The 12,919-nt window shown below is 43.0% G+C and overlaps 1 protein-coding gene across 9 annotated transcripts in view; it reads left to right on the top strand.

Moving 5' to 3' along the window:
- Positions 1-12,919, top strand: part of PHF21A (PHD finger protein 21A) — a 175,669-nt gene that overhangs the window by 144,096 nt on the left and 18,654 nt on the right. For all 9 annotated transcript variants that reach the window (XM_078389661.1, XM_072985998.2, XM_072986001.2 and 6 more), the window contains exons 10-13: positions 7,560-7,658; positions 8,710-8,761; positions 10,753-10,832; positions 11,749-11,809. In XM_078389661.1, coding sequence (XP_078245787.1) covers positions 7,560-7,658; positions 8,710-8,761; positions 10,753-10,832; positions 11,749-11,809 — 292 coding nt within the window. The remainder of the gene's footprint in view (positions 1-7,559; positions 7,659-8,709; positions 8,762-10,752; positions 10,833-11,748; positions 11,810-12,919) is intronic.

The raw sequence follows: 12,919 nt of genomic DNA, 5'->3' as shown, positions 1-12,919 counted from the left end.
CCTGAAGGGAAAGATATTTGCCTGCTTGTGGGAGGCCAACAAAGATGAGGCCAGTCTATCTTCCTTTTGGAAGGGATTTCCAGAGCCTGAGAGCAGCAACAGAGAAGATCCTCTCCCATGTCCCCACCAAGCACACCTGTCAGGGTGATAGAACCAAGAAAAAGGCCTCCCCTGATGATCCTAAAGCCTGGGCAGACTCATAGAGATGCAGTATGCTTAAACCCAAGCCATTTAGGGCTTTATAGGTTAAAACCAGCACCTTGAATTGGGCTCGGAAACAGATTGCAGCCAGTGGAGCTGGTGTGACAGGAAGGTCACGTGATCTCTTTAACCAGCCCCAGTCATCAATCTGGCTGCTGCATTTTGGACCCTCTGGAGTTTCTGAACACTTTCAGAAGGCAGCCCCATGCAGAGCGTGTTATAGTAATAAAGTCAAGATGTAAATAGGGAATTCCCAGATCAGCCCTCTCAAGAAACAGGCGCAGCTGGCACACTAGTTTTAACTGTGCAAAGGCACTCCTGGCCACCAATGAAACCTGGGCATCCAAGCTCAGAGATGAATCCAGGAGCACCCCAATCTGTGCACCTGTGTTTTCAGAGGGAGGGAATATAACCTTATCCAGCACAGGCTGCAACCCTATTCCTTGATCTGCTTTTTGACTGACCAGGAGCACCTCTGTCTTGTCTGGATTAAGTTTCACTTTATTTGTCCTCATCCAGTCGTATTACTGACACCAGACACCGATTTAGAACTGAGACAGCTTCCTTGGATTTAGATGGCAAGGAGAGATAGAGTTGTGTTATGGCCAAACTAGAATTTGCAATAAGGTTATTTAGGGTTGATCTGAACACACCAGAATCATTAATGGTGGTTTGAAGACTATTTGTTAGAACAAACCATATTTACAGTTAAATAAATAAATAAAGACTTTTTTGTATTTTATTTTATTTATTTATTTATTTATTTAATTATTTAATTATTTCATTTATTTATTTATTTCATTTATATCCCGCCTGTCTGGTTGGGTCAGGACCACTCTAGGCGGCTAACAATCATAAAAATACAATGAAAATATATAAACAGTTTAAATAATAAAAACATTTTATTTATATACCGCCCATCTGGCAGCATACTATGGGTGCATGAAGTTTTGGCTTGTGCAGTCAGTGCAAGCTGGTGACATCAGATAGTGTATAACGAATGAGACCAAGGATGACTTCAGCATGATTTACAACTTCAGTTGAAATAGTTCAAGATACATTGTCTCTGTTTCTCAGATTTCTAGGAAAAAAAAAACATATTGAAATGTCTTAGTTTCCTTGGAACAGAATGAAATTATTTTATGACTTCACAGCCATGTCACAAAGAATGGGTCACTGTGCTGACACTGATGATGCTGCATGTGGAGAATTCTCCCACCAGGAAGCATGTGAAACTTCAAGAAAATTCCAGCTCTTAGGAATTGTGGATAATAAATTTTCAGACAAATTCTTGTTATAATGAAACATGAATGAGAAAGATGTAGGATGCTTGTCACATACAGAATGGTATCTAGACACACTTTCATGGGGCATTATTGCAGAAGACATTATTGCTATAATTCTGCATACCAGGTCTCTTTTATTCTTATCTGAAGGCTAAAATGCAAAAGGGTCTCTATTATTTGTTATGGTTGCTAAATATGGTTACTTAAGTGGTGATGTTTCAGATGGTAATTGTTATTTAGAGCAGTGTAATGTCAAGTTCTTCTTCATGATCTCTTTGAATGTGCACTAATGAATTAATCTGCACCTGCGCAGAGCAGCTTTGTAATCTTCTAGAGCTCAAGCGCATGGTGCTGGGGCTTCCCACACGCTGGCTATAACTCCGCCCCTGGCACAGAGTGTCTCAGTTCTGTTTTGTGCCGCCGCTATAGCAGCAACGCTATCTGGAGCTTGGTGTATTTTCCTTCCTAATCCTTTAAAATCAGTCTACGGACCTCCCTGTTATTTGACCTCAGCCTGTTGACCATCCTTTGGTAATCGTGAGTTTGATTTGAAAGCATAAAACTGATATTTGTTGCCTCACCTTTATGGTTGCATCGGCACCTTTCAAGCGCTGTGCGTGCTGCAATAGTAAGGTGCCTCATTCCGATGGCCATTCACAGTGCTTACTTTTGCCTCGGCGAAGAACACCAACCTTGTACTTTTTGCAAGGCTTTTACTAAGCCCACATTTAAGCATAGACTTCAGAGATTACACTCCCATTTATGGGAAAAAATCTCTTTGCCCTATTCAGTCTACTATGGAATCACCGCATGCTCCTCTTTCTGGACCTTCCCTGGCTGCTAGTCATTCCCCGTCCGACAGTAGGAAATTGGCGAAATAGGCGTCCTCGGGCTCAAGGTCAACTGCTTTGGTATCGACATCAAAGCCTCCTTCGGGCTCAATGCTGAAGAAAAAGAAATCATCTTCTAAGGCGGCTAAACTTCCAGCTCCATCTTCACTGTCAACGTCCGTGTTGCATACCCATCATGATTCGGTCTCTGTAACTGTACCGTCAGGAGATGATTCCTCTCTCGGAGCCAGAGTTGGTTGCATCTCCTCACATGAGTCTCTGCCGAGGCTCTCCATAGAGAGGTCGAGGTCCAGCTTGATACTTGGACCAGCCCTGGTTCCCCATAAGAAGAAGCAGAAGATGTGACATCTCAACCCCAAGGCTGATCATGCTCAGCATCAACTACCGATGGGAGATCACTCTGCCTTTGGTGAATGCAGATATCCTCCCTTGGACGACCTGCGGAGCTATTGTCAACCAAAAGGCTATGGTTTCGAAGGCCCAGGGTTCCCGATGCCATATGACCCGGCCTCATATTTCCGGGCTCAACATTGGCCACCGTATTACGGAGCTTTTCCTTCCCCTCAATACCAACCTTGTTTGGAGGATTATTTTCGTTGCCCTTATGATTGCCCTGCCCCTCCTCCATGTTGAGAACAGACAGGCCGACCTTATCCACGGGAACGATTGTCTGTTTCTGGTGCCAAGGCCCTTCCATCAGGTCTGACATCCAGGTCTCAACATCATCTGGAATCTGTGGCTCTCCTGCCTCTCTCTCCGGGTCATGTGTCGCGATCTTGAGAAGACAACTTCATTGATGATCTCACTCACCCTCCTTTGGAGTTTGACGCGACTCAGGCCCGAACGTCATTTACTCATTCCCCAGAACATGATATCGGGTTCGAGTGTGATTCAAGTGAGGATGAAGGTGAGATTAGGGAGGTTTCTCCTATCGATATTCCTACGCCAGTGTTGGATGTAGCCGGAAGCCACCCTCCATCACCTTCGGAAAACTACACGGCTTATTCCAGGCTTATTAAACGGATCATGGAAGTTCTAGACCTTGCGGTTCTTCAGCCTCCAGCTGAGCAGTTGGACAAGGTCCATGAAGATATAACTAAAGATCAAGTAACCCCGCTTGGCCTATATATCATCTCTGCTGAATCTTTTAAAAGAACCATGGGAAAAGCCATCAGCCTCTCACCAGATAACCAGGAGGGTTGAAAATCTGTATAAAACTCTGTGAAGGATACTGAGTTCCTATTGAAACACCCTTTGCCAAATTCAGTGGGACTCGACGCGACACAGTCTTGAGCCCGAAATAGATCTGCCTCCACGCCTAATGACAAAGAAGGATGGAAGCTTGACATCTTAGGTAGGAGAGTATATTCTCTAGCCACCTTCGTCCTTTGGGTGGCAAATTACATGGCGGCCTTGGGTGCATATCACTGACACCTATGGAATGCCGCACAAAGACCCAAGGGCTCTGAGCCTCTCTCATCATCAGGATGCCTATCATTGGCATGTCAGGAACGGATTGCGGCCAGACATGTAGTAGATGCTGCATCCAAGCAACTGGCAATGGCAATCACCCTTCATTGACATGCCTGGCTATGCTCGGCTGGTATTTCAGAAGACATTAAGACCAGGATCGAGGACCTGCCCTTTGACAGGGTGGGCCTTTTTGACCCTAAAACTGACGAGATATTGGAGAGCCTTCTAAACTCTGAAAGATGCCGCGGTCTTACACATCACAGACCCGACCACTGACTGCTTGGCACCGTCTTTTCTCCTACCAGCCCTATTCTGATCGCCAGAGGTCAAAAGCAACTGGCTTCCAAGGTCAGTCCCAGCAGCAGCTTGCTAGATGACCTCGACAGCAAACCCACCAACAAGATCGGAAGGCCAAGCAAAATCTGTAATGTTTCTGACCCATCAGCACCACTACCTATGTTAATTAGATTAGTTATCCTTCCACACTTGGATAACTATCACTTCCGACTCATGGATTCACAAGATTATAGCCACAGATTATGTGATAGAGTTCCACTCCACACCTTGCACGGGGCTGATTGGGAACACAGATGCCTCCCCCATACTGCATCAGGAGCTTGACAAATTACTTTCTAAGGATACCATCGATTTGGTTCCCGACTCGGATATCCCATGAAGTTTTTTGTCACGCTATTTCATTATTCCCAAGAAGGATGGAGGACTTCACCCCATTCTCGACCTTCACACCTTGAATTCTTATATTACACCTCGACGATTTCGCATGATCTCCCTGGACAGTACTATCCAGATGTTAAGGCAAGGTGACTGGTTTGCTCTTATCGACCTCAAGGACGCTTATTTCCACATCAGTATTTGTCAAGAACATTGTCGTTTCTGAGGTTTTCACTCGATTGAGTAATTTATGAATTCAAGGCTCTTCCATTTGGTTTATCCACTTCACCATGGGTGTTTACAAAATGTTTGGCCCCGGTGGCAGCTCACCTCCATCTACATGGCATTACTGTATTTCCCTACCTTGATGACTGCTTGCTGGTGGCGCCTTCTAGTGAAAAACTACTTCACAATGTTTCGTTCACTTTATCCCTTTTGTCTGAACTTGGCCTCCAGGTGAACCATGAAAAGCCCACTTTACACCCTACTCAGAGGGTCACCTATATCGGAGGAGTCCTGGACGGTACTTTGGGTCGGGCGTTCATTCCCGAGAACAAGATTATAAAGATCCAGGCTATGCTTCAGCACTTTACTGCGGGCACCAAGGTCCGAGCTCTTCAGGCACTAAGATGTCTGATGGCTTCCACCACTGCAGTAATCCAACATGCCAGGTGGAAGATGCAGTCACTCCAAGCCTGTTTTCTGGCATTATTCAACCCTCTTTTGGACCCCCCCCCCTTCCAAGTGCTTGATGGTTACAGTAGAACTTGCGGAACAGCTTACGTGGTGGTCTCTCTGGCCCAATCTTCTCTTAGGAAGACCCTTTGGACCTCTAACACCAACAATACAGATTACACAGATGCCAGTTCAACAGGATGGGGAGCGCATGTCCACGACTTAACAGCAAACGAACATTGGACGCTAAAAGAACGTCACTTACACATCGATCTGCTAGAACTCCTTGTTATTTACAATGGCTTTCGGGTGTTTGAGCGTCTTATTTCGGGACGTGTAGTACAAGTTGCAACCAGCGATACCAACAGCAGGTTTTTTTACCTGAACAAGCAGGGTGGCACCCATTCGCAATGCCTCCTGTATCTCTCCATCCAGATCTGGGAGTGGTGCTACGAGCGCCACATTTTCCCCATTGCTGTTCATGTTGCCTCTGCAGACAACCTTCCAGCGGATCGCCTAAACAGACTACAGGATTGCATCCACGAATGGTCATTGGACGGCTCGATATTCCAGTCTCTTTGCCACTGATGGGGCATTCCTTGTATTGATGTCTTTGCTTCTGCTGTCAACAAAAAGTGTGACTGGTATTGCTCTCGGGCAGGAGCTGACCTCCATTCGTTGGGAGACGCGTTTATGGTGCCATGGACCGAGGGATTACTCTACATGTTTTTCCCCCATTCCGTTGATCCAAAAGGCTGTGGTCAAAGTACAGCAGAATCAAGCAGATGTGATATTCATTGCTCCTTGGTGGCCTCGCCATACATGGTTCTCCCCACTACATCAAGGCTCAGTCAACCATCTTCGTCTGCCGATGCTACCTTATCTGCTCTCTCTCCACGATGGCAGGACACTGCATCTAGACCTGGAATCATTACACCTCACAGCCTGGAGACTGGTCCCTGAATAGCAGATGTTCTACACCATGCTCGGAGACCATCCACTACTACCGCTTATGCCCGTAAGTGGAAAATATTTTTGGACTTCGCTGTTGAGAATAACCTCTCTGTGGTACCTACCTCGCTTGATGTGCTGTTGAAATTCCTCCTCCTCTTCCAGCGAGGACTTTCGCATTCAACTCTTAAGGTGTATGTAGCTGCAATTGTGGCCCATCAACCTCCATCTTCAGATGCTGCCAAGTTGTTTCAACATCCGACATTGAAACAAGTTTTGAAGGCCTTAAGAATATGCATCCCACCTGCAGACCACCAACCCCCCAGTGGTCTCTCCAGCTTGTATTAAAAAGACTAATGTCTCCACCATTTAAACCACTTGCTACCACTTCTTTGAAGTTACCTACGATGAAGACAGCTTTGCTCCTTGTTGTCACTTCTGTATGACAGGCTACTGAACTGACAGCTCTGTGGGTAGACCCACCATTCTTACAATTCTACCCTGATCACCCTCTTCCCAGATCTGTCTTTTTTTACCAAAGGTGGCTACACCCTTTCACCTTAATCAGCCCATAGTCCTGCCTACTTTCTTCCCAAATCTGACTTCAGATTTGGAAAAGTCCCTTCATTCCCTCGACGTCAAAAGGGCTCTTGCTTACTATCACTTAGGTCAGCATCCTTTCGGTCTTCCCAGAGACTCTTTTGTTTCTTTCTAGGGACAATCTAAAGGGTTCTCCGGATAGATAGTTATGACAATAAGGTTGGCATATGAACTAGCTTGTATGCCTCTGCCTGCTGCTATTTGAGCCCACTCTACTAGGGCTGTTGCTTCCTCCACAGCCTTCCTTAGAGGGATAGACCTGGCGATGTCTGCATGGCTGCTACATGGTCCACACCTCTCACCTTTGCAACCCACTACTGCCTAGATGTTTGGGCGAAGGCAGAAGCGGCCATGGGGAGAGCAGTCCTGGCTTCTGTCTTATTGTGATGCCCACCACCTACTAAGTCAGCTTGCTCGTCACCCTTTAATGTGCATTCACAGAGACCACAAAGAAGAAAGAGAAATTATCTACCTGTAACTCTGTTTCTTCGAGTGGCCATCTGTGAATTCACACTTCCCGCCCTTCCTTCCCGTTGTTTGTCACGTGCGCCATATGGCATGCTGCGCAGCAGCAGCGGACAGTTCTACGGAACCGAGGCACTTGGTGCCGGGGCAGGGTTATAGCCAGCATGTGGGAGGTCCTGGCACCAGATTCTAATCCTGCTCTGCGCAGGCGCAGATTAACTCATTAGTGTGAATTCACAGATGTCCACTTGAAGAACCAGAGCTACAGGTAGGTAACTTCTCTTTTTGTTTTCGCATCATTTTCTGGTAAACAAAGATACTGTCGTTCTTTCTATTTGTTTTGTAAAGGTAAGTGTATATTCTGCTGCTATTGTTTCTCTTTCAGACTATCAAACCCCAAACTGAAACAGAGGAGAAGCCAACAGAAATTCACACAGTTACCCCTCCTGCACCACCCAAGCCAAAACGAGAAGAAAATCCACAGGTACTACTACTTGCAATATTATTTTCTGGGGCCAAGGCAACTGAGCACTGTCATAAAAAAGATTTTTTTCCTCATCTGACAGAAATGTTTATTATGTTCATAGAAGTGTATTCACATTCTTCACAGTAGTATTGTTGACATGAAGACTCTCAGATTAAAGACTGCTAAATATAGCTTTTATTGTTGTGTACTAAATATTTTCAAGGCAGGATAATGAAGATTCCAAGCTATTTGTGGTGATACAGTAATCCTATGTTCCTCCGAAAATAAAACAGGGTCTTATATTAATTTTTGCTCCAAAAACACATTAGGGCTTATTTTCAGGGGAGGATTTTTTTCCATGTACAACAATCTACATTTATTCAAATACAGTCATATCATCTTATGGTTGCTGCACAGTGGTGGAGGGCAGGGTTTCACTTAAGTGGGGCTTATTTTGGGGGTAGGGCTTATATTATGAGCATCCTGAAAAATAATGCTAGGGCTCATTTTCAGGTTAGGTCTTACGAAACTGGGTACTTAGCATGTGTATAACACTTAAGAGCATTTAAGTGCTTCTTACTGGTTTACTATCAGTGCCTGTATAATACCCCAAAACATAGGCCAGTATTAGTATGTCATAATATTTCATGAAGAAGGCTGGGAGAAGATTGGCTTCTTCTTCATGATCTCTATGGCTGCCATCATGGACTTCCAAGCCACCTCCAAACTGTTGCACCAAATTGTCCCAAAATTATAAATTATACTCCCCGAGGCCAATATGAACATGTATCCATGTTATACTTTTAAACCTTTAAAAGTCTTAAAAGCTGAAAACTAAAAGTAACCATCTGGTCATTCCCTGTTTCTAAACAAGGATCTTTATGACTTTATCACTTGAGGGGAAGGCGTTTTACAAGGCAAATAGTGTCCTGCAGACATTATCAGAAGCACAGTGGTGCATATTAGTTAACTACTATGTAAACCCACTATGAATTTTATTTTATTATTTTTTTTTTTTTGCTGATTACAATTGTTTTTTCTTCTTATTCTTCTTTTTTGCCCAATTCAGAAACTTGCCTTCATGGTATCCCTTGGATTGGTTACCCATGACCATCTAGAAGGTAAGAAAAATGCATAGTTAACAATAAGTGGTGGAATCCTGTTAGGAGTTAGACAGCATGCTCCCTCTGTTGGTGTAGTGTTCCATGCAGTCTCTGACGTCACGGTTAAATGAATCAGAAATCATCCCGTCCCAAAGGACAAGGCTTCTTTTTGCACAAGGAAATAGTGAATACTTCCTGTGCAGATAATCAGGAAAGAGGTATCAGATGGATAGCAGACTGTTACATAGTGGTAAAAACAGACAAGATTTTAGCCAAAAAGTTCAGTTTAATATAATGAGTTTATTTCCAGATAAACATTTATGGGATTGAACAGTTCTTTGGACTTCCATATCAAGCTTTCAAATGTATCTGCTTACATCTTAACTCATGAAATATTTTCTGTTCTGGGATAGAAATGGAATGGGGAAAGTTACTCACTATTTTCTACTTGGATTTAAAAAATATTTGGTTTGTGTAGGTTAAACCCAAGATTGCATAACTATATGTGTCCAATCATTCTTACAGTTTGTTGTGGGCTCAGAGACACCCAGGTCATGCATTCAGTTGTGCACTTGGTTGTGCACCCAGGCACACAGCGCATGAAAACCACTTGGACAATTTCTCTTGCACATGCAATATTTGCATTAGGATTCTGGCTCTGTAAGTGAGCCTAAGTGCTAATCTGTTTCCATGTATGTTTGTGCATGGCTGCAATGGCTGTACATGTTGGCCAGAATCCAGTTGGTGTTCATATTTGTGTGACTTACTCAAGGTAACTGACAAAGTGTTGGAGCAAATTTCACTCATGTCCATAGTCACATGCCTGACTGCAGAACCAATATGCACCCTAGTATCTGATTAGCTGCACTTCGCTGTGGCAAAGAAAGAAGGAAAGAAAGAAAGCCCTGTGATCCTTATGCAGTACAAATGCAGGAGCTGATGATACCTTTATTAGATCACCAAAAAACAAACAAACAATCATTGAGCTTTCATGGGTCAAGTCCACCTCCTCAAGCTATGCATCAATATCTTGTTTCTAGTTGGCAGACCCACTGAGTTTTTGGTGCTGCCATGTTTCCTGGCCACATAGGAATTCACAGTTTCAAAAGAAGGTTATATGTTCAAGGGGCAGGGACATGCAGATTACTTTGATTCTTTCCTTGTGGAGCTGGGCATTATATCGAACCAACAGCCGCCTAGGGTGTAGTTTGAAAGCCGCACCTTCAGTGCAGCCTGTGCTTTTCCTAACCTCTAAGAAGCAAGCCTGGTACAATCACTTGCCATGAGTCTTTGAGACTCTTATTTATAATTTTTCTGCACTGTGCAGCAGCAGCAGCAGATTACACAAAACCTATGTGAACAGGAATAAGAGTCCTGCCACTGTTTGTTAAAGGAATTGTACTTGTCTATGAAAGCTTATATTAAAGTGTAGTGGTTAGTCTTTAAGGTGCCACAACCTTTTTGTTTTTATTATGTTTTGCCTGATATGTTTGTTAAATGTCACTTTTGTTATGAAGCTGAAATGCACTGTTAGGCTCATTCCATAAAGAAAGATTAGGATACAGATGGAGCAAATAAAAACATTTCACATATCTCTGTATGTTGCTTTATATCTGAGGTATTGCCCTGTTTGTTTCGTCATTAATTTTGCAATGTGCATCAGTGCATATATGGCAAAGGCTCATACACCAGAGTGGATCCTGGACAAAATTGCCAACAGCAAATGTAGTGTGATTCAGAAGGTGTCAGATAAAAATATCAGCTGAGAGCTTTGTGGGAGTAGGCAGCCTTTTTGTTAAGCTGATCTGGTAACATGCTTACTTTTGTTATTCATTTTCAAACCAGTTTATATAATGCCATGTTTCATCAGCATTAAGGTTGCACAGACCATATTGAAAGTCATAGTTGCTTAGACTTATTCAGGCTACACACTAGATTTCTGGTGTGCTTGGAACTGTGTTAAAACAAATTTATTTTTTTCCTCTACCCTAATTTATTTTTTCCTCAAGAAATACAAAGTAAAAGACAAGAGAGGAAACGAAGAACAACAGCAAATCCAGTGTACAGTGGAGCTGTTTTTGAACCAGAGGTATCACTCTCTTGCTAACAAAATAAATGTCTTATTGAAAACTTTGCTTAGTGCTCTTTTTTCCCTGCAGCCAGAAAGCTATAATGAGCAAAGGGACTGTCATATTTTTAGAATACCAGTACAGCTGTTTGGACTATGACAAGGAGAAAAAAACAAGTTCTCTGCTTTTATATGTGTCCTCTGGTCCTGTCCTCATCTCCTCTTGTCCTCTTCTTTAAAGTCATTAAAGACTTCTAGTCTTTCATTGCTAATGAGATCAATTGCTGCTGCTTCGTGTTTGTTTCTCAGTTATTAATATTGGTATAGCAGACTAGTCTTCCTAATAGGTTGTTTTCAGCAGCAGAAGAGAGAGGGGGTGCAGTCTAAAGATGCCCTAAACACACTGGAGTTATATTGAAAGTAATACATCTTAAGCAATTTTTAAACAGTAAGTGGGTTTGTTTCAGTGCTATGCAACCTTGTATACATTCTCTGGTTTCTGCAGAGTACACCCTGGTGTTTTAATATAAAGTCACATAGATCGAGATTGGAGTGGGCAAAGTGCAGCCCGCAGGCCACACACAGCCTCCAGGGGCATTTCTGCAACTCCAAGGGGCTCTCCAAAGTGTCTCAAGTAAAAAATATTTTAAAACAAAAAATGGCCTGTTTTGGCCAAAATAAGGATCTGAGAGCAGTGGTTTTCTGCTTCTGTACCTGGGGGAAAGGAATTTCTAAAACTCCCCCAGGCCCTCAGAATGAACTGTTTGGGCATTTCCCACCAAATGGCGAGGGTGTTTTGGCCGTTCCTAGGCCGGGAGCAGCCTGGAGGGAGGCTGGGGCTTTGAACTTGGATGCCAAGCCTTCAGACTTTGCCTGTTTGTTGCTGGTCTAATCCAATCTAGAACAGCTCACTAACTGTTTTGTTTCATCTATAAAGCGCAAGAAGAGTGCAGTCACGTACCTGAACAGCACAATGCATCCTGGGACACGCAAACGAGGTAAATTTCTCCTAATGACACCTTCCTGTTTGCTTATTTTCCCCTTTTCTTGGTCTGGAAAAAAAGCAAGTTTGCAACAATAGTCTTCTGCTTCCGAATACATATAGTTGGGACGATGCACTCTGAATGGGCTCTGCAGAGATGTCCTGCATGAGTAGTTTTGAGTATAGCCAAAGGGGGAATTCCTGTGTGAAAACTATCTGGGGCCAGGCAAGAATTACAACTTAAATCAGTAGGATTAAGTTTTCACTCAGAATACCGAGGAGACGCCAGTGCAGTAACGTATGGTTCCATTCTAATTCCCCTTGCTGTGCATCATATACTAAATGTAATATCTAAGTGAGATTGTTTCTTCTTTTATTTTTATTTCACCTTTGTGAACTTATTCTCTGCTCTATTAAAAATATCCAGATTATATTGAAAGACCCGAAAAGAGTTTAAAATATTTTGGCAGTCAAGGTACTCTTAAATAGTAGGACCAAAATTCTATTAACAAAAATTGCATGGACAAAGGCAGTTGTGCAGCATTTCTTCTGCTCTGCTGTGCTATCTTTCTGAAGAGATATCATGCAACTGGTCATATGCCCATTTCCCAATCTGTACATGACTGGTTGCATAAAGGAGAACAGGCCAGAGGAGGGAAGTGCTTGCAGAATTGCTGTTCCGTAGTTACATGAGTGGATTCTGGTCTTGCTTCCAATTTTCTCTTTGGATCTTGAGGTCTGAAAATCATGATGTTGTTCATGGAATATCACTGAAGCATTAGTTATTTGCTCATCTTCTGATATGATTTATGGAATTGTTTAGGTTGCTTTCCTTTGTTCAATTTGCTGCCATTTTCAATGCGCAAGCACTATGTAGATTAACATAGTATGTCAAAAAAAAAATCCTGAGTGTCTTCATCATATCAGGATTCCTCCTTCCACTGTGGTGCAATTAGTGTGTAGATCTATAATGTATTTGTAATGACAGGGCAGAAAGAATGATGTAAATTAAAAACTGAGGTAAGCAGTCAGTTCTGAAATTAATTTTAAAATTTCTCCATATGAAACTGGAAGAAAGCTGGAACATGAAGTGGAACAGAAGCAATCCATAGAAAAATAGCAGAAT

The sequence above is a fragment of the Pogona vitticeps genome, chromosome 1, assembly GCF_051106095.1.
Source record: "Pogona vitticeps strain Pit_001003342236 chromosome 1, PviZW2.1, whole genome shotgun sequence".
NCBI lineage: Eukaryota > Metazoa > Chordata > Lepidosauria > Squamata > Agamidae > Pogona > Pogona vitticeps.
This window is presented reverse-complemented; position numbering and strand designations above follow the sequence as displayed.